The 23,907-nt window shown below is 54.6% G+C and overlaps 2 protein-coding genes across 7 annotated transcripts in view; one reads left to right on the forward strand and one right to left on the reverse strand.

Moving 5' to 3' along the window:
* The window catches only part of ATG13 (autophagy related 13), a 33,005-nt gene extending 28,275 nt beyond the window's left edge, over positions 1–4,730 (forward strand). For all 3 annotated transcript variants that reach the window (XM_074230553.1, XM_074230554.1, XM_074230555.1), the window contains 4 exons: positions 183–260; positions 405–521; positions 959–1,087; positions 2,273–4,730. In XM_074230553.1, the coding sequence (XP_074086654.1) occupies positions 183–260; positions 405–521; positions 959–1,087; positions 2,273–2,350 (402 nt within the window). In that variant the 3' untranslated portion in view covers positions 2,351–4,730. The remainder of the gene's footprint in view (positions 1–182; positions 261–404; positions 522–958; positions 1,088–2,272) is intronic.
* A 1,157-nt stretch (positions 4,731–5,887) lies between these two features.
* On the reverse strand, positions 5,888–22,914 carry ARHGAP1 (Rho GTPase activating protein 1). 4 transcript variants are annotated; one of them, XM_074230561.1, is made up of 13 exons: positions 22,834–22,914; positions 18,265–18,443; positions 17,990–18,085; positions 12,511–12,598; positions 10,101–10,232; positions 9,722–9,808; positions 9,510–9,608; positions 9,319–9,426; positions 9,153–9,229; positions 8,853–8,930; positions 8,157–8,285; positions 7,895–7,998; positions 5,888–7,744 (listed from the first exon to the last, which is right to left on the reverse strand). In XM_074230561.1, exons 2-13 carry the CDS (start codon positions 18,401–18,403, stop codon positions 7,571–7,573), a joined length of 1,311 nt encoding a protein of 436 aa, XP_074086662.1. In that variant the 5' UTR covers positions 18,404–18,443; positions 22,834–22,914; the 3' UTR covers positions 5,888–7,570. The 4 variants fall into 4 exon arrangements, with proteins under 4 accessions (XP_074086662.1, XP_074086663.1, XP_074086665.1 ...); XM_074230562.1 differs by having other exon boundaries at positions 18,265–18,431; positions 22,834–22,899; XM_074230564.1 differs by lacking the exon at positions 22,834–22,914 and adding an exon at positions 21,603–22,260 and having other exon boundaries at positions 18,265–18,431.
* Between the last annotated feature and the right edge of the window lie 993 nt (positions 22,915–23,907).

Genomic DNA, 23,907 nt, shown 5'->3' on the forward strand with positions numbered 1-23,907 from the left:
GATGGGGCATGAGAGAAGGACTGCCCCACCGATCTGGCCCCTCTGCTCCTGGCAAGCTTTCCCCAGTTCAGGCCCATGGCTTTGTGGAGGGAATGGAGGAGGGGTCAGTGGGTGGGCTCCCAAGAGCCTACGAATGGCAGGTGGAAACTGGCTCTGAGGCTTTCTTCTTGGACCTTTTCCAGGTAACAATGACCAATTTGGACATCCCCTTCGCCATGTTTGCTCCCAAGAACTTTGAGCTCGAGGAGAATGATCCCATGGTGAGCTCCCCACTGAGAAGACTTGGGGCACCCGGAGTCTCCTTCCTCTGGTCTTGCCCCCCCCCCCCCAAAGCTTCCCCCTGGGTTGGGCTACCTTCTCGTGGGCTGGGGACTCAGACAAGATCTTGGTGGTTCCACGAGCAGGTGAATCCTCCAGACTCCCCAAACACAGAGTCTCCTCTCCAAGGCAGCTTACACTCCGATGGGTCCAGTGGCGGCAGCAGTGGAAATGCACAGGATGACTTCGTCATGGTTGACTTTGTAAGTGGATGCCATCTCCCGCTGCTTCAAGGCACCTCATATTCATGGGCAGGGACACTCTGGATGGCAAGGGAGTTTGTTAGGACCAGAAGATCTTCTCCACTCCAGCCTCCAGTGGCCAGGCGTAAGACTGGTCCTCCAGTGGGAGCCTTTGAGCTCGGTGGGGATGGCACAACCAGAATACACAGGGGCTGGCCTGGGTTGTGCTGGGGAGGAGCCCCTCCTATCTTGACTCCCCAGAGTGGCTGTGAGAACATAGAAGCAGATCTTAGCCTCAATTCAGATCATGCTGATGCTGCTAGTGCTAAAAAATAGAAGTCTCTTTAGAAAGCAAGCCCAGCTTCCAGGGCATGAGCTCAAGGTGAGTGACAAAAGGGATTTGATCGCCTTTGATCCCTGTTTTCCACTGACCCTTGCTTTTTTTTTTGTTTTGAAAGAAGCCGGCCTTCTCCAAAGATGACATTCTGCCCATGGATTTAGGGACCTTCTACCGGGAGTTTCAGAATCCCCCTCAGCTGAGCAGCCTCTCCATTGACATCGGGGCTCAGTCCATGGCCGAAGACCTGGTAGGAAAACACCCCCCCTCCTCCCTGGTTCCCAAGAGTCAGAAGGCTAGGGATGGGCAAGTCTCAAGAGTCTGTCTGTGAGCGCCACCCTCACAGGCCATGGGTGGTTGGTTGGGTGGCACATGGAAGGTCAGTTGCATTGTCTATTGGACAGAACTGGCACAGAGCTTGGAAAGGCCACAGACTGCCTTCCTCCTGCTGGGGGGTGCCCCCACCCGTGGGGGTCATGCTGACAGACCGTCCGCAGGAGATCTGCCCCCAGGAACTGTTACAGAGGCAGAGACAGTAGCCCTTCTGGACCAGTCTTGTGTTTCCAGACTTAGCCTCTGTTGAGCCCGTCACCCACTTGCCCTGGAACTCTCTCAGGGTCTCTTAGGTCTACACGCTTATGTTCCTCTATTCCCCCCAGATGTTGCTCCCTGCATTTAGCTGTTTACATTCAGAGACTGACTAAAGGGATCCCCTCATGAAGGTGTAGCCTGAGCCTTCCCTGGGAGAGGGGGCAGCTGAAGGGCCCCATGTCCTGGTTCTGCACCCGGGTCGTGATGGGGAATGCTCTCTGGCAGTTGGACAACAACTTGAATTACCCCTTGGCCCAAGAATTGGAGCTTCCCCTGCTGGTCCTTAGTCTTGGATGGGCTGCTCCTCAGCAGGCACCTGTGATGATGGAGGCCTTGCCTGAGGTCCAGAGAGGGCAGGGGCAGGGTCTAGGGGGCACGTTCAGTCCTCGGTTCTGCTTGGGAATCCACTCATGTCTGAGCCCACTTCATGTCGGGTCTTCCATGGAGATGGGGACCAGCTGGACAGGAGTTCAGCTCCTCTGGAACCACGAGGCCCAGCTCCTTTTGCATTGCCTTATAGTTCCGTTATCCAGGACTTCAACCCTTTTGATTGTCTATGGTCTCCAGGGCTCTCAACTCCATACCCTTGGGGAAGTCCAGGGCCCTGCTCCTTCTAGGGTGGGCAGTCTGCTCTAGTCTCCTCACCATCATTTTCCTTCCATGCCCCCATTATATTGTAGCACTAATATAGGGAGGGGGGGTGTTCAGCCTGACACCACCAGGACTGGGTTGCACTTCAGTGTTGGCCTCCACCAGGCAGACCCCAGAGGCCCTGACCCAAAACTCTGTCTGCAGTGCGCCCCCCAGGATGTGAGCATCGCTGAGCTAGCTCTTTCCTTTTCAGGACTCGCTTCCAGAAAAACTGGCCGTGCATGAGAAGAACGTCAAAGAGTTTGATGCCTTTGTAGAGACCCTACAGTAGAGTTGTCTCCCCACTCCCCAGCAGCAGCAGCACCGGCCCCTTTCCTGGACACCCCTGAGGACAGAGACCATTCCACCTCTCTCATCTCTTATTTAGTCAGCTTCAATCCAGGTCCAGGGGGTGGAAAACAGAAGGAAGGGACTCCCCCATTCCTGCCTTTTGGCTCTTCTCCCCAATCAAACCCAGGGGTCCCACAAGTTCTAGGTTGTAACCTGCCCTATGCTGGTGAAAGTGGGAGCTTCCCCAGCTCTCACAGGGATCTGTTTCTCAGTGTCCTTTCTCCCAAGCGTCTTCTCCCCCAAAATCTGGAGCAGAGCAGCTGATCTCAACCCCCCCGATGGGCCAGCTGCTGGAGCCAGACCTCATCTTCTCTGCACATTGCCGGCCAGTTCTGCCCGTAGAATTAGGGACCCTCTACCTTGAGCTGGGCGGCCTTTCCCCTTGGTATCGCAGCTCCATCTCCCTAGGGCCGAGGACACCCCACCCTCCCATCTCTCCCTCAGTAAACCCAGGAACAAGAGAAGAAGCGGCCAGTCCGGCAGGGCTCACTGGAGAAGAGATCTCGGGCTCTGGCCGCTCTCTGCTCTGGAAGGGCTGACCACGGTCCCCGATTAGCTTTTCTGGCCCGGTGCAGTCTGTCTCCCAGGTCGCAGAAACTCTTTGAGGATGCTACACAAGGCTTCCCCGGCTCCCCTGTCCTGACCCACGATTGTAAATAGACACTTGGCACCCTCTTTGGTTAGGATTTGGCCCTTGGGAGTTGTCCCCCAAGATTCTCTTCTTTCTGTCCCCTCTCCTGCTCCTGTTGCTGCTCCGTGCTTATAGATAAGCATCAAACAGTAAATATTTATTGATGTACAAGAAAGCAGATTACTTTAAAAAAAATGCATCTGATGGGAGCTGTTGTAAGCCTGCTGTGCCCTGGGAAGGCTGGGTCTTTCCTCTGCCCCACAGGGTCCTCCTAAGACGCCAGCAGCGGCCTGGGACCCCTCCTCTCCATCACATGCATTGAGAATAGAGGGCCGGGCAGAGCCGTGGACTAGGAAGCCCCGGCCACTTCCCAGAACTGCTGCATTGGGGCTGAAGTTGGGGGGCTTTCTTCCTAAGGCCGCACCAGCTCCATGGCCATCTCAGCCCTTGTGCTAATGGAATGGCACCCGTTTCCTCTGCCCTTGAGAAGCAAGGCTTTTCCCTAGTACTGTGCCACGCCCCAAGGTCCCAGCCCCTGGGGGCTGGCAGGTCAGGGAGAGGGTGCCCCAAAAGGCCGAGGCGTTCCTGCTACCACTGGTGGCCACTGATCCTTGTGATCACGACTCGCTCCCTCCTGTCCATCTCTCAAGCCAACCACAGGGGCCAGAACTAGCCCTTGAGCCATCCGTCTGGAAGGGGGAGTGAGCCTACAGCTCAGAGCCTTGCTGCTGGGATCTGAAGCCAAGGCCAGATGTGGGCTTGTTAGTAGGCCGGGCTTATCTGGGGCATGTGGTCCCCATTCACAGCCTCCACTCCCACCTTATGGGGAATATTGGGCTTCCAGGGCCCCCAAGGTGGGTGAAGGCCTAGGGTTGTTGGGTCCTAGGAAGCAGCTACCTGTGGAGAGATTTGCTCTCTCACAGGCTCCGTGTGACAGGAACGCTCCGACCTGCATGTTCTGCCGCCCCACTTTGGCCTGGGCTGCTGCCCAGCTGATCACCCAGATGGCGCGGGCTTTTGTGCAGGACATATGCTCCTAGGAAGTGAGAAGTGACCTTAGTGGGGCCAGATGGCCCAGGGCTGCCCGCAGATAGATTTCACCTCTGCCCCATCCTGGCCCTCGAGGCCGGGCCGGTCCGAGGCAGCCCCGACCACGCAGGATGGCCTGGTTCCGTCCAGGCCTAGCCACTGAGAACTGTTGGTCTGTGAATTGGCCAGATGGGACCTTGGACCCCGCGCCACCAGGGCTGTGTGAGGGTGAGGCAACATCTTCCCTATTCTGGACTCGTCCCCTCTGTAGACACTGCCCCGACCTGTGCCCCTTTGGCCCCTGCATGAAAATGCTGTGGAGCATCCTTAGTGCAAGTGCTGCCCCCCACCCCACCCCCACAGGCAATAAGCAGCCCTCCCCCGTCGCCAGGTTGCTCAGGGCTCCTCGGTGGGGGAGGAGCCGGGGGTGGGGGGCGCACCCCAGTGTGCCAGGGACCGGGCCCCCGGAGCGGCTCTTGGGCTCTGCCTGGCTTCCCGAGGGCGGCTGAGCTGCTGTGGGCACAGTCGGGCAGAGCCAGCCGGGAAGCAGCCATCCATATGCTCGGCTTGGGGAGGAGCATCTTGCCCTTGATCTGGTTTGGAAACATTGAGCTGTACTTTCAAATAGATTCTCAAAAACTTTCCAATAAACTTTTTCTGTACACGATGGACTTGCTTCTTCGCATTCTCTCTCTAGAAGGTGCCCGCCTGGGGCTGTCAGCGTGGGGCAAGCTGTGGATGCCCGTGTTGTGAGGCCGGGGGCTGGAGCCAGGGATGTAGGCCACAACAGAAAGGGACGTGGCATCGGGGATAAGGGCCGAGCCTGGCTGGAAAGCGGGGTGCCCTTGTGGCCGGGCAGGGAATCCCAGTCCTCTCCCGCCTCGAGGACAGAAGCCTTTGGGGAGCTGCAGGAATCTACCCCCCCCCCAGGGCCCAGCTCCTGAGCTCCCTCCAGCCTCTGCCTGGCTGCTCTGGGTGTCTGGGGCACCCGAGGACACGGCGGCATGGGAGCAAGGGCAAGGAGTCCTCCCTAGCTCGGAAGGTTAACCCTTCTTGCCACCCTCGCCCAGAAACGCGGCCAACTCCAGCAACACGACTGGCACCCACCTCCATCTCCTGGCCTTGGGGCTGGTTTCCTGGGTTGCCCAGTTCAGGGGGGTGCCAGAGTCCAGTTGGGCAGTCAGCACTGGTTGAGGCCTCTAGGCCACACAGCCCATCGGGTTCTGCTTTATGAAGCCAAACTGGCTGCCGACGCCAGTTGGCAAAGCACCATTGGCTCAATTAAGCCGGCAAGGAAGTGGCTCCCCAAAAGGGAGAGGAAAAGCCTGCCCCCCCATCCCCCCAGTGACCCCACCCAGGCGTCCACAGCCCAGGTGCTGGCTGGCTGAGTTTTCTATAGGACAAATTCTTCGTGCCTCCCCTTAGTCTCACCGGCGGGGAGCCTGCGTCGTCCTGTAACCCACTGGCCAACCTAAGCCGAGTCGGCTCCCTTTCTTTTAGTGTTTTTGCTAGGCCGTGGGTTGAAGTGGCTTGCCCAAGGCCACACAGCTGCTAGGTAATTATTAAGTGTCTGAGGCCCTGACTTCAGGGCCGGTGCTCTATCCACTGCGCCACCTAGCCGCTCCTTCATCTCCCCTTTCTGGACTTCAGTTTCCTTTACTGTAAAAAGCAAGGGTGGATTAGCTCCACCCACATGTGAACCCCCCAAGGTCCTGGGTTACAGATTCCATTTTCAATGGCCAGGACTCTGCCCTCTTCCCACCCCGACCATCCCCTTCAGCTCTCCTCCCTTTCCAAAGTACAGACAGTTGGGCCATTTTTCAATCTATTTTTATTGAAATACAAAAAGTGCAAATGGTGAAATAGAGGATTGGTGCCGACTAAGTCAATAAGTGTGAATGTGAACTCATTTCACAGTCGAGTCCTCCCCCTTCAGATCAGTGTGTCTGGGGAAAGTAGGGGTCCCACTGGGCTCTCCCAGGAAGTGGGGCTCCAGCCTCTGCTGCTCCCAGGGGACCTGCCAGAAGGAAAGAGGCCAGAGAAAGCCAGGAAGGCTCCCCATGAAAGGGAGTGGGGGACAATATGTACACAAAGAAGCAGATAGACACGGGACCGCCAGCTTCCAGGACCCTGGGCAGCACTTGTACCTGTAGGCTCAAGAGCAAGGAGCCCAAGGTCAGTGTGCGCCCCAGATCCCCAAGATGCCGGGCCAGAAGGGCTGGCTTGATCAGGCCAGAAAAGACAGCGAGAGGTCAGCCAAGGCCATGAAAATCTGCCCCTGCCCAGGGAGGTGGGGGGAGGGCTCCCCCAAGGAGGGGAGGGGCAGATGAGCTCTGGACATGTAAGAGTGGGTCAAGGTTGAGAACATTTGGTCAATGGCATTACAGAAGGGTCTCAGGGACAGTGGGTGGCCAGGGCCCTGAGGGCTACCCTGAGTCCTCATGGCCTCATCCTAAGGGACACGCTTGGGCCCCACAGGTCCAAAGGTCAGTCCAAGACACCTCCACCCTCAAGGAGCAGCTCCCAGAGGCCCCTTCCAACCCAAGCCCAGAACACGGGGCATCTAACAGAGGGTCCTGGCTCTGGTGCCCTGTGCCCAGGGAGCTAACTTGGCAAAAACTAAAAAAAACTGTTGTAAGGAAGGCCCCAGGTGATGTGCAGCCCGGGTCGACACAATGGAGGCCACGCAAATCCTGAACTTTCAGGATTCTTGTCTAAGGCTGGGAAGGAGTGGCCAGAGGCACCTGAGGAATGTGGACAAACTAGTCACTGACCAAACCCTGGGGAGACACTGACTCTGGTTAGGGAAGGGGGCTTGGCTTCCCCAGGACCATGAAGGGGATTTCCCCTTCTCCAATGCCACCATCCAGTCTGGTGTCCTCTGACCGGCCAGGGGGCTAGGCAGTGGGAAGGACTGTATGGCCAGGGATTCCCTGGCAATGCCACTGAAACTGGCCTCCAAATCAAGCATGCCCAGGGAGGAGCCTCCCAGAGTGGCGTACGGCCTCGGTCTGGCCTCTATTCTGGGTCGGAATCACTCTCCTGGGCACACCAAATACAAACCATGGAGGAGAAAATGTGGTCCCGGGACCATGAGCCCTGGGGGCAGGCATCTACAGGCACCAGGGAGAGTAAGGAGAATCTGCTTATCAGGGAGGCCCCTGTTCCGGTCTTGAAAGTCAGACGCAGGCATCAGGGAAAGCCCTGGCATCCTGGGCACCAGAGAGGCAGTGTCAGAGTATATAAGGCTGCTGAGAGAAGGAATGTTTCAAAGTGGGGCAGGGGCCTAGACCAGGCTGTGGGCGCACAACACAAGGGTTTCATGGCTGGCAGCTCAGTTCCCACCACCAAGGCAGGGTCTCCTTCCTGAGCACCATCACCTCTCAGACCCCAAGGCTCCCTCCTGCAGGGAATCCTTCGGGAACAAGGCCAAAGGGTGGACGGTGGCTGCCAGAGAAGGGGGTAAGAGGAGTCAGGATGCACATGAGGGTCTCAGGGCCCCTATGGGTTGTGAAACAGCACTGCCTGGTGATCCAGCAGGAACTTGGTGAAGGTGTTGATGGGATTGATGGCTTTGAGAGTGATGGCAGCATCCTTAGCCCACAGCAGGTTGGGCCCGAAGACCACAGCCAGGTTAGTGTTGGTCATCTTGTTCTGGTCACTATGGGAGGAGATCTAGGAAAGGGCCAGAAGAAGAGGGTTGCTGGAGGGGAACAATGACCAACCCCTTCCACCACAGTTCTTCTGGCAGAGGGGATATGACCTGTAGCCCCCAAAGAGCCAAGAAGCTCCTGGAGGAGCCACGGGCCAGGCTCAGACACTGACCTGGACCAGGAAGGCCATCAGGAATTGCAGCACCTGATAGTTCTCCTCTGGCAGGCTCTGCAGAGCTTGGACAGTTGCCTCTAGTCTCTTGTCCTCTTCAATATCTGCAACAGGACAGGGGCGGTTCAGGGTCAAGCCAGCGGCACAGTCCATGATGGGGAGATGGACAAAGGGACGGCTGGCAGAGAGTCCACTGTGCCAGGAGACCCCGGTCTGCTCCAGAGGAATGAGAAGAGGACAAAAGCCCCAGGAAGGTACTCACTGAGGAAGCCCACGACATGGGGGTAGAGGTCAAAGGTAAGCAGCGGCTCAGGGAGCTCCCGGAGGAATGTCTTCAGGATGACGGCTGGCAAGTGCACATCGTCGTACTGCTCAAAATTCACTGTGAGCCCTGGAGCCACGGGGGAGACCTGAGCTCAGAGACCCTGGACTTTCTCCTCCGTACCCCCCTCGGGCCATGCTGGCCCCCAGACCCTAGGGGACCTCACCACTTCCTCCATGTGGCTAGCACTGCTGACAAAAAAGACAGCTGGGCTTTTAGAGCTTGTGACCAGTCCAAGCTGTCCCCAGGAGGAACTGGGGGACACCATGGGATGCTTGCAGGTGGAGCCCATAACTGGAGAGAGTAATTGGGGAGGTGATCTTTGCAACCCTAGATTTGTAAAGGACTCCCAAATACAGCCTTAGCAGATCTTGGCTGACCCCACGGGCACCACCCTAGACCACCCTAGACACTGAGGTCACTATCCATCCATTACAAGTAAGAAAACCAGGGTCCAAAAGGAGACCCTGCTCACAGTGCCACCCCAGCCCAGGGAAGCTCAAGACTGCACGCCGTGTCTCGTCACCAGGGTCACAGGTGTGGCCAGAGAGAGCTGGTGTCCAAAAGGAAAGGGCACCAGCCCCCTGCCTGACGTCCTCCCCCTTCAGCAGGACACACAGAGGGGAGGCCACTCACCCATGTTGTACTTCTGCTGAACCTCCCGCACAATCTGAGTGTTGGCTGATCTCCGGAAAATCCCTTCTGTGGTGAGAGCTGAAGGGCAAGGGGAGGGGAGTGAGCCTGAGAGGGTTCTGGGCCCAGTAGCTCGGTGGCCACAAGGGAGCCAGGGATACCTGAGCACCCAAGGGGAGAGGGAACCAGCCCCAGGGAAGCCAAGGAGTTCAGAGAGCAAGGGGGATAAAGAAGCTGAGGCTGCCGGAGCTGTGGAGTCAGGGAGGAAAAGCCCGAGGGCCGGGGAAGGGCCCCCCCACTCACCATGGGCCTGCAGGTAGGCAATGGTGTCTCGGATGACAAGGGGCAGGTGTTGGGGGTCGCTGCTCTTCTCCTGGAGGCTGAGGGAGATGGGAGAGTGAGCCAAGGAAGATGTCCTTCCATCACCGCCCTCCAGTCCCCAGGGCCCCACCTTGGGGAGCATACTCACTGCTGCAGCGAGACCCCAAACTGCTGGTTGGGCAACGGGGGCCGAGGAGGCATGGGCTTGGGAGCGGTGGAGGCAGTTTTCTGAGTGGATTTGAGGAAGTCGTCATACCTGGGAAATAGGGGTCGGCGTCAGGGCCAGTCAGCCCCACCGCCCATCCCCTGGCCCTGACTCCCACCCTGGGGGGGCCTCACTTGAGCACTTGGCGGGGGATGCCCAGCTGCTCCAGCTTCACATGCTCACTCAGCTCACTCAGGTAGTTCACGTAGAAGATCTTCCTCCCAAACTTGAAGCTGTCAAGCCGGGAGAAGACTGTGCTCAGGGGGAGGCTTGAGCCCCGGGGGAGCGGCCTCGGCAGGGCTCCCCGCCCCACCGCCTCCAGGCATCGGGCCCTCCCCAGCCTCACCTGATGAGGGGCTTAAAGAGGATCAGCAGCGTCTTGATGAACATGGTGGGATGCACGATGTACAAGGCCTTGATGTTCTTCTTATACCTAGAAAAGGAGATGTGAGAGGAGGCCCAGCCCGGGCACAGCCCTGTGGAGGCTGGGACCTGAAGTTCAATACATCAAGGAACTTTGGGGGATGAATTAATTAAATGTTTAACCCGATAGATTGTAGGTGAAGGATGCTCAAAACACCCCTATGGCCCTTGGCAGTTAAAGGGCTCCCCAGCCCTGGCCCAAGAAGAGAAGAGCCAGAGGTCACGGGGAGCTGACCCGAGGGCTGGAAGAGCAGCTCCCCAGAGGCCGAGGGGGGGGTCCCTGACTCCCTACACTGACTCACTTGCGGTCAAACTCCCGGTAAGCGTCTCGGAGCCAGCTGAGGGAGGGCTTGTTCTCACTGGTCAGGCCGTGGTGCAGGTACAGCAGGGTGTAGTCACTCTCCACATACTGATCCAAGGTATGCTTCAGGTACCTGCAGAGACACCCCCCCCCCCCCCCAGCTGCTCAGGCCCCCACCCTCACAGGTTTCCCAGGACCTGCCTGACCCCTCGTTTTATAGGGAAGGCAACTAAGGCCTCGAAAGGAAGAGAGCACTCCAAGGCCACAAAGTACAAAAGGGTCCAAGGTGGAATCTCAAGCCCCATCTCCTGACTGCAAACCCAGAGGCCACGGGGGGGGGGACGGGACACGCTGTACTGCAGAGAGCCCTGGGTCAGTCGGAGCCAAGTTCAAATCCAGCCTAAGTCTCTTGCTGGCTGTGGGACCCTAGAAAAACATCACTCTATAAAATGAAGGTCATAATAGCTCCCACCTCCCAGAGAAGTGAAGTTCAGATGATATAATAAAACCCTTAGCCATAGCAGGAGTGACAGGAATATTAGTCATCATCATCATCATGATTCCTATGACCCCACTTAAAACCCATTTGCCTGGTAACAAGCCGTCCTGCCTTGTCTTGGGAGAGAGCTGGGGGAACCACAAAAGGTGGTAACGTCTGGGGAGTGGACTTGGCTTTGTTTTTTTGTTTCGTTAATTTATCTTTCTTGGTAAGGCAAATGGGGTTAAAGTAGCTTGCCCAAGGTAATTATTAAGTGTCTGAGACCAGATTTGAATTCAGGTACTCCTGATCCCAGGGCCGGTGCTCTACCCATTGTGCCACCTAGCTGCCCCTTCAGTTCTGTTGTAAAGAAAGATTCAATAAGAGGATAGCAGAGAAGAGTCGAGGTTGAAGGGAGAAGAGGCCTGGTCATACAGGGCAGGGGTGGTGGTGTCTGTGTGACTGTGTGTCTGTGTCTGTGTCCGTGTCACAGAGAGAAGAAATAGAGAAACTGTTTATTATCACAAGGACCCCAGGCCCAGGACTCCGGCCCTGAAATCCCTGAGGCCACAGCAAGTACTTTATGGATGGGAAAGCTGAGGCCACACAGCCGGGAGCAGCTCCCCGGGGTCCTCTGATTCCAGAGGCACAGCTCCACTGAGGCTCCCACCAGGAAGCCAAGCATAGCCCTATGCACCCCCAGGATCTCAGGAAGGAAGGGGAGGGCTCTCTCGTCTCCAGAGCACAGAAGACGAGAGTCTGAGGCCAACACTCTAGACATCATGGGCTCAAAGCCCCAAGGAATGCACTGCCAAGTACAGGAGAGCAACAGAACCGATCCATCCGATCACCACACACAGACCCAGACCCAGACCCACCAATGCAAAGACAGAGGCTTGGGCTCTGCCCTGCACTGTGGTGGAAGGGGAGAATGTGACAGGGAGGGAGGGAGGGAGGGAGGAAGTTGACCTGCCTTGGAAGGAGGGGGAAATGAAGGAAGGGGTGGCCTTGGGCTTCCCCAGAAAGCAGTGCAAACTCAGAGATGACAACACAGAGACAGAAAAGTGTCAAAAGCCAAGCCTTCAGGCCCTTCTCTGGTCCCTGAAGCAGAAGCGAGGTGGGTTTCTGGAGGGGTGGGGGTCTTTTAGGCTCTGTCAGTCACCCAGAGAATCTAGACACCCTCCAGCCATCTCCCCAGAAGACTTCTCTTCCAATCACAGAAGGGGCAGCTCCTGGTCAACTGTGAGCATGTACTCAGACCAGATTTATCTATGCTATGAAAATAAAGTGGGGCAGCTAGGTGGTTCAGTGGACAGACCACTGGCCCTGGAGTCAGAAGGACTTGAGTTCAATTCTGGTCTCATTTACTTATTACCTAGCTGTGTGACCTTGGGCAAGTCACATAATCCCACTGCCTTGCAAAAAAAAAAAGAAAGTATGGACATTATAACTGTGCCAAAAAGAAAGGAAATAAAAGAGACACTACTGAAGTGTAAGCACGAGTCTGCATATTCCAAAATTAAATGGTCATTTCCTAGGACAAGAAGAATCCTGTAACTTCTAACTCTCCCAGCAACAGGGCAGGTCTCTTAGCAGCCAGGTGGCAGAGCAGAGTCAGGAAGACCAGAGTTCAAACCCAGCCTCAGATTCTTACTAGTTTTTAAGTCTGGGCACATCACTTAACCTCTCTCTGCCTCAGTTTCCTCAACTGTGAAATGCTGATGAAAATGGCCCCAATCCCCCAGGGTTGTTTGTGAGGATAAAATGAGATGATCTTGATAAAGCACTTAGCACAATGCCTAACAGACACACAGTGAGTTCTCGATGCTTTATTCCTTTTCCCTTCTTCCCTCGTTCCTTCATGATCCTCCCCCAGAGGAGAAGCTCAGAAAGGAAACTCCAGCCTCCCCTGTCCAGCAAGGTCAGTACTCACTCCAGGAGCTTGACATGGTCCAGCTGGTGGCTTGGAGGCATCCTGCAGGCACTGAAGACAATGATCTTCCGTCCATACTTGTCATCTCCTAGAGATGGAGAGAGAGATACATCAGACACAAGCCCCCCTGAGCCCCACCTGGGCCTACCAATCACTTGGCTAACAAGGCATGAAGAAGGCAGCTCCCAGAGCCTACAAAGCCCCGCCACAAAGTGCTGGGATTTTAAAAAATAAAGTCATCGACAATCAAGGATCTCATTCAAAGAATCATTGCACTCCTTCACACAACAACCGTGATCACAAAGCACTTTCCCTAACAACCCTACAAAGCAAGTGAGATGAAGATCATCACCACTGAGTCTCAAAAGGACAAGGGATTTGCCCTGGACCATACCTTTAGAGGCTGTTGGACAGAGCAGCAATGGTGGCCCATCCCTGTGGTCGTGGCTCCTGAGAAGGCAAAGGCTAGTGGATCAGCTGTGAGAAGGGGCAGTGGGACTAGGGCCACACATGTAGCACCAACTTAAGCCCCTCCAGGAATCGAAGGGCAAACCAAACTGGCTAACGCTTCTGAGCTGATAATAGATGGACATGGCTTGGACCCAGGAGTGGCTACAACCTTTCCAGTTCAGTGAGATAGGGCAGAGACAGGAATCCAGCCCAGGTGGTAGAACAAGCCCAACACTCTTTTCACAACCTCCTGGTTCCTGCCTGTCTGTGAGCTGTGTCTATCTAGGGAGAGGCTACAGAAATTCCTAAAATATTATTGCCGCTCAGAGCATGTCTAGACACCTCTTTGGAACTGCCCTCAGAACCAGTTTAGAAGCTTTGCAAGGAAATGTCTCTTTCCTTTATAAGCATGGATCCTAGATCTGAAGCTGGAAGAGGACCCCAGAAGCCATTTAGTCCTACTCCTCATTTTACAGATGAGGAAACTGAGGCCTAAGGAGGTGAGTAAGCAGCTTGCCCAAGGTCACAGCGCTAATAAGCAACAGAGGACAGTTAGGAACCCAGCCAGGTTTTTGGACTCCAAAGTCAGTTCCCATTGGGCACCACATGAGTCAGAGGAACGTTACAAAAAAGAAATCCAATGCCAGTGGATGAAGATGGATGTGTTCAGGTGCAGAAAAGCACTCAAAAACAAATATCTATTATCAGACAGATAGCCAAACAGATGGCATCAGAAGGGAACTCCTTTGAAGGACAATGTTCATTTTGATGCAAAATTTCTGTTTCCTTAAAAAGTCACTCTGAGTCACACCTGCTGTGAGGCCTCCTAGCCTGGCCAGAGTCTTCTATGGGATGCTCCTCACACCTGGGCCTCATACAACATGGCTAACAGCTGTAGTCTTTGTGTCAGTGACAAACACTGCTGTCTACTGTCCTTCTCTTAAACTGGGCCCTCAGGACAAACTCTTCTGAGGATTCCACCCATCCCAAAGCAGCCTCATGCCCCCATCCTTCTGATGCTGGCCGGAGGATCCAGGATCCAAAGATTGTTTGAACACAGGTCTCTATGTTCACACAGAACAGGCCTCACAGGCAGGGCCAAAAGACACTAGTGGCATCTTTGTGAACACAGTCATCTTTTGCTGAAGATAATTACTACTGGCACATGGCCAACAACACTTCTGAGGAAATAGTGGGAAAATGTTTGATTGGGGTTTTCTGTTAAAAAATGAAGGGGGGGGGGCAGCTGGGTGCTACAGTGGCTAGAGCTCCAGCCCTGGAGTCAGGAGGACCTGAGTTCAAATCCAACCTCACAACCTTAATAATCATTTAGCTGTGTGACCTTGGGCAAGTCACTGAACCCCATTGTCTTGCAAAAAAACAAACAAAAAAAGAAAAATGAAACATGAGAATGAGCCATTGGTCTTCTATTTAATAAAGATTAGGTTACATGTGCAAGTAAGCAAAAACTTTTGGGAAAAAGAGGAACTCAAATGTCGAGGAAGGGGCCTACTTTTTCCAACAAATTGTAGGCCAGTGTGGTACAACAGCTTTCATTTCATGTTTCACTTTTTTAGCCCATTCACAAAGAGGATCCATTCACTATGGCAAAACTATTCACCAATTTGCCCCAGGACCTCTCTTAATCCTTTGATATTATAAATCCAGAGAGTGAATGAGGAAGACTGCCAAAGACCTGGACACATACATCTGTGACAAAAGGCAGGATCAGAACCTCGAGTTCAGCACCTTTTGGGGGGTGGGGGGGTCTCATTTCCTAAGTTAAAAAACCGGGGGCGGGGGTGAAGTGAGCCAGCCTCCAAAACAGCCAGAAGGGGGTTTCAACCCTTGTTCCCACATAAAGACTATCTGATCTGAGACAAATCACTGAAGCACCCAGTCCACCAGGTCATCTCTAAGACTCTGAAGTGGCCCACCTAGTACTGATCTGCATCAGTGAAAGGGAGCTCCCTCTATTGACAAATGAGGACCCTGTAGGCCAGACTGTACACCACCCTGCTTTACCATCCCAGAACACTCTTCCAATGCATTTATTGGAATGATGGCATTCCTGACCATCCTTCACAGGACTGGGTAGCATGTGGTGACCCCAAAGCTCAGGAGGTCCTATGTTGTTCTAGTGTGCTGGGGAGTAGAAATGAAGTGACAATGACCCTCCGTCCCTCACACTTAGGAGAGGATGTTACTGTATACATTTTTTCAGCAGGCCTGGACTCTCATGAGCAGTGGGAAAGAAGCTTTTCCCAAGTCACCAGCTTCTAATTTAATTTCTTAGTCCTAATAAAGGATCCAAGGTAGGCCTCTTCCATTGATTCCCTGAACCAGAATCTGAAGCTCATGTCCACTGAGCCTCCCTTCCTCCCTGGCCCTGGTGCTCCTGAGAACACTTCTCCCCAAGCTGGCCCTGACTTTCCTTCCCACTTAGGCACCAAAACCAGTCTAAGGGAGGCCCCTGTCTGGTAAGTCTATCTTCATCTCTCTTTTGACTGTAAGTTCCTAGAAGGAAGGAGCTGGAACATGGATATATATATTTTGAGGAAGATATAATCAAATAGCAGGTGCCCCTGACCCAGCTACCCTGTGTCTCTACCCAGAAGAAACCAAAATGAATAGAAAAACAGAGCACAAGACCCCAAAGCACCTGTGCCCTGGGGGGGGGGCAGGGGCAGGAAGGTTCATCTAGGGAGCTTGGATGTAGGGCTGCAATCGGCTGGAAAGGAGCAAGGTGCTGGGTCTCACAGTGAAAAAGAGAGGGGACAGGAGGGGCAGTCTCAAAATCTTCCCCACCTCACAAAGAAGAGACCCTTTCTAAGCCTACTCTTTGGCAGATTGGCTCAATACTAAAACAAAGAAGTTACAAGGAGCACTTCCCCACTCTGGACTGAAGGGGTGAGAAGGGAGAGGTGAAAGGGCCCCACTGGGGATGGCTACTGTTTGCTAATTCATTTCCAAGACACCAATCAACACCTCTCTCTGGGAGGGTCTAGACTCTTGAGGGTTCATCGGCAACCAAAGAGCTCCTGCTGAATGTTGGGAATGGCTACCCCGGTCACCCCACCCCACCCGCACCCCTGCATCGCTGGCTAGGAGAAAGGTCCTACAGGGGAGCTGAAGGAGAAGCTTCTGTACTGCCTCCAAAGCTCAGGAAAGGAACAGTAAAGCAACGCACTGCCCATTCTCCAGTCTACTATGGACAATCTTCTATTCCAAATGGCCCTGGGGCCCCCAAGTTCTTCTGTCTCTTGTAACACCTCATGATGTCAATGAAGTCCACACTCTATAGAAGGGATGCCCACCCAGAAGACTTGGTTCCAAGCCTGATCTGTCTCATCTTCTGGATTTCCCGACAGATACCCTACAAATTCTAGCGGGGTGAGGACAGAAGCAAGACAGAGCCTTCTCTTCTCTAAGATCCATTTCCTTTTTGTTTCTAGTCCGGGTCCCTTCCTGCTTCCTGGATCAAATCATTGGCTACACCTCATTTCAACACCACCATCAGCAGCCCCCACCAGAGAGCCCCTCCTGATCAACACCACCAGCGGTTGAGAGCCCCATAGGCCAGAGTGCGGAGCCCAGGGACCCCACCTACCTGGCTGCCCCCCTTCAGGCTCACCGCCCCCTGGAGAAACAGAAAAATGTTGCAACTTGACTTTTCCATGATCCCTTGGTTGGGTAGGGAAGAGAGTGAGCTCCTCTAGGATAGGAGATCCCTTTTCTTCCCCACTGTGCCCAGCAGCCAGGTATCATAGCATTCGCAGGATGGTCCCATAAGAAGGCCTCTCTTTCACCACCTCAAACACAGACCCTCTGACGGAGCTGCAGACAGGTTTCAGAACCTCTACAAGGCCAACACATCTTTGGGCACACTCCGATTCTTTCCACCAGGCTGGTGGCAAGCCCAAGGATACGAAACACCTGAGCTCATAGAGCCAACCCAGACCAAGGCAAAATGGAATCCAGAGAAACTTAATGAGGAGGTGTGCCTGTGAGGTAGCCAGGAGGGTAAAGTCAGGAGGCCCTGAATTCAAATCTGGCCTCAGACACTTAGTAATTACCTAGCTGTATGACCTTGGGCAAGCCACTTAACCCTATTTTCTTGCAAAAACGACAACCAAAAAAATGATCAACTCTCCTCCCTGTCCTCTGCTGCCCCTTCAGGAGGCTTAGCGCCACTGTCTCTCCTTCCTGTGGGGCTCTGCTAGTCCCCGAGACTCACTCTGCTGCCTAGACTCACTCAGCAGCACTGTCAGGCCCTGCTGCCCTCCTCAAAAGACTCTTCTTAGAACAGTCTCTCTTGCCTAGAACACTGCTTCTGATTGAAAACAAAAGTGCCACTCATTCTCCTGGGAGAGGCCCCTCTTGAACAGCTCCCCAACTTTCCCCATCTGTGGAGACGACTTTGGAGTTGTCCTGTCCATGTTTATTTTCTTCTTTGAGCAAGGGCATCCCCAGGGAAAGGGACCTCTTGGTGATTCCCCCAGCATTTAGGACAGAGTCACACACATTACCAGTATTTGATAAGTATCTATTAAGGAATATGTGAAAAGACTCTCCCAACAAAAGGGCAAAGGGGCACTTCTCATCACCATCTTACTAGACACCACAATGGTCAAGAGGAGGCCTGAATCTCCATTCTAGACCCTGGGGTCACCTGGAACTAGCTGGGCTATGAAAACTGTCTAGGAATCAGAAAGGTGGCTTGGAGTTGGTGATGTGGCACAGGGGGCAGGAGCCCGGTCCCAAACCTGGCTCTGCCCTGGACAATTATTGAGCCCCTTCGGACTTGACATTCCTCTTCTGCAAAATGAAGGGCTTGGATCAAAGTTCTTTCCAGTTCCAAGATCAAGGAGCCTGGTAACAACGACTGAATAGGAAGAGGCAGGTCTCTCAGAGCCCCCGAGCCAGTCAGAGAGGGGACCACCATCATTTTCTCCAGAACAGAAAATGTTGGAAAGCTGGAGAACAATATTGCCTTTTCCTGCATCCTACTGCCCCAGGGAAGACTCACCTGCCACTTCCACGATCTGATGCCGGGCAATGTCATAGTAAGGGTCATCCCATTTCAGATGTGTGACAGGATCGGAGGAGCTACTCTTGGAGCTGTCTGAGAAGCAGGCAGACACAACCATGGTTAGGGTATAATCAGGGGCAGGGCCCTCCATGCTTCACCCCTCATTCCTGAGCATGGACATTATTAGATGGCCCCAAGATTTCCCCTTCTGGTCTTTTGCCTTTGGCTCCCTTCCCCTGTTCTCCCACTGCCCAGGATCAATAAGGGCCTACCAGATTTGGGAAAGTCAGGCATTTCATCAGAGGGCCAGTTCTTTTCATCGATGGAAGCCAGCTTCAGCTGGTCCAGAGCTTCGTTGGTGTTATCAAAGTTCAAGTCATCCTGCAGATCCGAGAGAGGGTCCATGGCCATCTTGCCAACTGATCTTGCCCCACAGAGCCTGGAAAAGACACTGAAAGGATCAGAAAACTGGTCAGTGGACAGACTCTTCTCTGCTGACTCTAACTTTCACAGCAAGTTTCTCCTAAGTCCCTTGAGCTGAGTCGCAAGTTGCCTAAAGTTCTGGGCTCTCCTTGCCTCCCCCAGATTGGGGATGTTGCCAAAGACAGCAGCTGGGATGCAGGACAGCTCAACTCAGCGCCTCCCTTTGAATCTCCCAGCTGGGTGGGGGATGGGCTGTGCCAGGCTCTGCACTGCCCACCTCCCAGCTGCCCCGGCTCTAGCCTCATCATCATGGGCTCCAGCTACAATCTCCTCCCAGCTGACTGTTAGGAGGCCCTCTTTTCACCAGAACTACAAGAGCAAAGAGGCTGGAGCCAGGCATGCCTCTGGCCTGGGCCCTTAGAGCACCCAGAGGAGGAGAAGCAAATTGGTGTATGGGCACCAGCCATCTCAGGCTGTTGGCCTGGCTCTGGTCTCCCTCCTCTATTCTTCCCAGAGACTCCAGGGTCATCTTAGCCTCTTGTTCAGTCATCCACTCAAGGACCAAGTAGTTAATAAGTACAAGCTTGTGCTAAGCACTGGCTTAGGGGAGGGGAACAAAAGGGTGCCCACTCCCCTTTATCCTTCTGGGGCAAAGCCATAAAACCCATAACAAATCAATACAAAAGTTTCTGGGAGCAGATGAGGAGGGAACTAAGCAATGGACATCTTACCTCAGGGGAGGAAGAGTCAGGGGCCATAGCTTGGAAGTAAGGAGGAGGGAAGGGAGGAATATGTGAAAGAGGTAGGAACCTGACTGTAGGGGGCTTGCAAAGCCAAATGCATTTTGCATTTTTTCTGAAGTTCACAGGAGTTGTGGGGCAGCACTGTGTTCAGCTGGCAAGGTATCAGATAAAGAAATAATTTGGTCAAAGTTGTGTTTGACAAAGAGCTATTTGGTAGCCATGTGACCGAAGGACTTGGGAAGGTGGAGCCCATTTAGACAGCAACAGCCAGAGTACAGGCAAGAGGTGATTAGGACCTATGTTAGGGTGCTGGCCACGTGGCTGAAAAGCTAGGCATGGACGTCTGTTCTAACTTCACAAGAGACTCAATGACTATTTAGAAATGACAGCAGGAGAAGGAAAGAGGCAAAGATTCTGATAGATCCCTCAAAGGATGGTGGTGTCCTCATTAGAAACAGGGAAGTCAAGAGGAGACGTGGGTGTAGAGGAGAGATCAGATCAGCTTTGAACTTGTTAAGTTCAGAAGAAAAATGGCCCTGGATAGGATCCAGTGAATGAAATCATGTTGGGAATGGGAGAGTTTGGGGGGAGGGGGAGGGCAGGTAAGTACCAGGAGCACAGAATTGCCTTTCCAGGGCTAGACATGGTGAGATGAGCAGACTGCAGGAGAAGTGGGGGAAAAAAAGAAAGAAGAAACATTTAAAGCCCAAGGATTTGGGAGAGGAAGATGGAAAAATATTCCCAGGATTCATAATCTAGGGAAGAGCTGGATCCAGATCTGGGATTCCTTCTAACTCCCTGGGGCTTGGATTCCAGTCAGAGAAAACAGGGAGGGGTTCTATGGTTAAGAGGTGGCTTCTGGGGCCTCCCAACATCCTCACAGAATCCCAGATCAATCTGCTCCCACTAGAGGTCCCGAGAGCGAGCCTGCTCGGAGCCCAGGCACATTCCAAGAGCCTAAGAGTCCAAACAAGACATATATGGTCAGAGGATCGGTAGGAAAGATAAGGAGCTCATTGACAAGCCTATGATGGAGTGGCAGTGAGGAGGTGGGGGGGTAGAACCTGCGAGCCCAGGGCCCAGACCAGAACTCCTCTGGGCCATGAGGTAATGTGACAACCATGCACTGACAGACCCAGTTAAGGACTCGCAATGGCAAACTGCCTCCTTATACCTAGCAACCACCACCCTATAACCAAGGCAACCACACTGACTCAATGTTTAAAAGCTGTTCTGAGATCCAGACCAGTTTCCTAGGGAGCTTAGAGGCAGAGTTGGGTAGCCATTCAACCACAGAAAACAGTCCTGCTCACCCTCAAAAGACTGCTGCACCCGACCTTTCCCCACCAACTTGAAATACATTTTCTTCCCCAAGAACATTGTTCCTTATAAGGAAAATATCGTTTTCCTTCTTAGTAACCTATTCTTCCCCCTTCTACTCCCAATCTCCACCCTTACTAGCTAATCACTGCCTTCTAACTACTGACCTCCCAGGCTGCAAAGAAAGTGTGAGGCAGACCTTACGTCACTATATGAATGTGAATTGTTTTTTTAATGGAGACTCTTACAGTCTTTGCTTTACTGTCTATCAGCACATACTCTGGGGCTCCATAAAGGCCAAATCCTGCCTAATGTCCATCACTCCTAGCATCTTCTCAGGAAGCTCACATTTCCTTTTTGTGCAGTTTGTATAAATGTTTTATTAAGCTCACTGACTTGATTCATTCAGTTGCTATTTGCTAAAATGTTGCAGAGAAAGCCTTAGAAGAATTTCCAGAATTGGCCCTGCAGTCGGAGGACCAAGGTTCAACCTGGAGGAAGCAGGCAGTGCTAGGCTATAATGGAGAGAGCCTGCATTTGATCTCAGAAGTCCCAGCCTTGAATCTTGGCTTGGTTTCACTTCATAGGTCACTCACTAACTGATCTCTGTTTCCTTATTGGTCATAAAATTCCACCCCCAATTCCAGTGACTCAGAAATGGGATGAATTGCCCCATAAAACAGTGGACTCCCTCTCTCCCCGGTCTTCAATTGTAGGCTGGATGGACAGTGTCTGAGTTCTGCCATTTCAAACTTGTGAGGCCTTGGGTCAGTCATTTGACTTCCATGGGCCTCATCTGTAAATGTCAGAATTCTTGACCCAAGGCCTATGAAAGCTCTTGCAGTTGTAGCTCTAGGACTCTATGACTGTTTGACGTTCTAGGACACTTTGGGGATTTATGAGGACAACAGTCTTTGAATGCTTGTAATTGGGAGCTTCCTGGAAAATCTGGGATGTCTGATCAGAAGAAGCATACTTCACCCCACAGTGAGACTCCCCTAGTTTTATAAAATATCCACCAAAGAATCAAAAAAAGTCAGGAGGGCCATGAGATCACAAAGCTTAAGCCCACCTGATTTCATACTAAATGGGGGGGGTTCTCCAGGTTGGGAGAATCAACATACCTGTTCAAGAACCTTCCTTATAACACAGAATGGAGATGTACAGTTTGAAGAGCCCTGTGAGGACATCTGGACCAGTTCTCATTTTATAGATGAGGAAACTGAGGCCCACCTGAGGTCACCGGGGTCTGAAGGGGGGGGCTAGGCTCAGACCCAGCAATCCGGTCTTCACTCAGGGGCAACCGGGGGCAGTCCATTTGATCGTGGGAGCTGAGGCTCTTCTGGAGAGACTCGCTGGTCCCACCACTCGCGAGGGGAGCCAAGCCAAGTCTCAGACACCACCCCGCTTTCCCCCTGCCCACTCATGTCAGTCAGGACCTTCTGGAGAATGCCACCTCTCACACTGCTGCGCCCAGGACCTCGCGGGGGCAGCCGCTGGAGGAGGCCCAGGCCAGACTAACCCAAGCCTGCCACACTTCAAAACCCAACGGCCGGCCTCCGGGGCCTCTCTCTGGACCTGGGTTTTCCCATGGATGAAATAAAGAGCTCCGTAAGCTCCTAAAAGCAATGTCTGCAACTCTAGAGGATGGGCCGGAGCAGCTTGGGGCCCAAGGCTGTGTGAGGGAGGAAGCAGGTCAAGGTTTGAAAGAGGGCTGAACTTGAATTTCGCTGCTTTCTGCAACTGCACAGCTTTTACTTCCTGATGGCCCCAGTCACACGGGAGGGGGAGCTCGGGTCGGGGCCCCCGGGGTCCCCGGGGTCCCCGGGGCCCCCGGGGTCCGGGCCTCACAAGCCGTGCTCCGGGAGTCTGGCCTGGCCCACTCTGGGCAGGTCCTTTCCCACTGGAGCACGCAGCCTTCCTCCCGGGGGTCCAAGGGCCGAGATCGCGGGCCTGGCGCGGCGGCCCGCCGACGGGGCCTTAGGCTGGGCCCGGGAGCCCGGCGAGGGGCTGGGCCGAGGCCGGGAGGGGTGCGTGGGCCGAGCCCCCAACCCTCGGCCGGGCAGGCGGAGCCCGGAGCGCTGCGCCCCCGACCCGCTCCAGCTCTGGGCCCCGCCTTTGGCCGCCCAGTTGGGGTCGGGGGGCGGCCTCGCCCCGGGTGGGGGTCCCCGGCCCCAGGGCGGCGCGCGCAGCGACTGGGGGCCGGGGAGGGGGGCGGCCCGAGGCCCCGGCGCGGCTCCCCAGACGGGGGTGAGGCCGGCCGGGGGGGGCCTTCCGGGGCGAAGCGGCGCTCCCCGCGGCGGGCCGGGGTCCCGATTCCCTCCCCTCCCCCCGCGCGACCCCGGCCCCGCTCACCGCCGCCGCCGCCCGCTGTCAAAGCTCCGCCAACATCCGGCTCCGAGGGAGGGGGAGGGGGAGGGGGAGGGGGAGGGCGCAGCACCGCCCCCCCGCGGGCAGGCCCCGACGCGGACCCGCCCCCACGCCGCCCCGCCTCTTCCGCCCCGCCGAGCCCCCACTTCCGGCCGGCTGCCAGCCGCCAAGATGGCCGCCCCGGAACTTCCGCTTCCTTTCCGAGCCCAGGCTCCGTCCGCGCATGCGTGCCTGGGCCCCGCGTGCCCCGCAGAGAGACCCCGGGGGTCCCCACGGGGGACCATTGAGAGTCAACGGGGTGATTGATGATCGAAAGAAATAAAACTAAAGAGGGGGTGCCCCGATAACTCCGAGGTCTCCAGCCCAAAGAGTGAAACCAAGGAGCAGAAAGGAAAAGGAGCCGTATGCAAAACGCTATTAAGATCCCCTGGGGCAGCGAGGGCAGAGAATTGGGGATTGAGGGGCGCAGCCGTCAGCCGGGGGGTGGCTGAGCAAGCCGGGACTGTGACGGCGGGCCGCTGAGCCGGTGCTCGCAGAGAGGCCCGGACAGAGTCCGGCGGGAGCCCGGCCCGGAGAGCGCCGCCCGCGGGGACAGCCGCCGCTGGACTCGGCCCTTGTCAGCCACACGGCCACCGGGGCCATGCTGAAGGCCTTGCGGTGGAAACAGTGATCCCACACGGCCCTGAAAGACTAATGATGGGAAATGGCGATCTGAGACGGTTCTGAAGGCCTTGTAGTGAAAAATGCTGTGATGCAAGACAATTCCGCAAGACTTATAACGGAAAATAGTGAGCCGAGCCAGCTCGGAGTCCATCTCCCGACAGAACTGACCTAGGTCAAAGCCTTTCCTTTGCTTTTTGCGTTTTCTTTCACCACAGGACTAACACTGGAATGTGTTTTGCATGCCCGCACTGCAGACTTGGAACTCCCTCCACCCCGGGAGGAGGCAGAAAAGAATCTGGAAGTCAGAAATTGTGAATAGGGATGCTCAAAGATGGCTAACCCTGTATCAGATTACTTGCCCTCTTGGGACGGCGACAATCTGACAGTCTTCTTGGG

The sequence above is a fragment of the Macrotis lagotis genome, chromosome 3 (genome assembly GCF_037893015.1).
Source record: "Macrotis lagotis isolate mMagLag1 chromosome 3, bilby.v1.9.chrom.fasta, whole genome shotgun sequence".
Classification (NCBI taxonomy): Eukaryota; Metazoa; Chordata; class Mammalia; order Peramelemorphia; family Peramelidae; genus Macrotis; species Macrotis lagotis.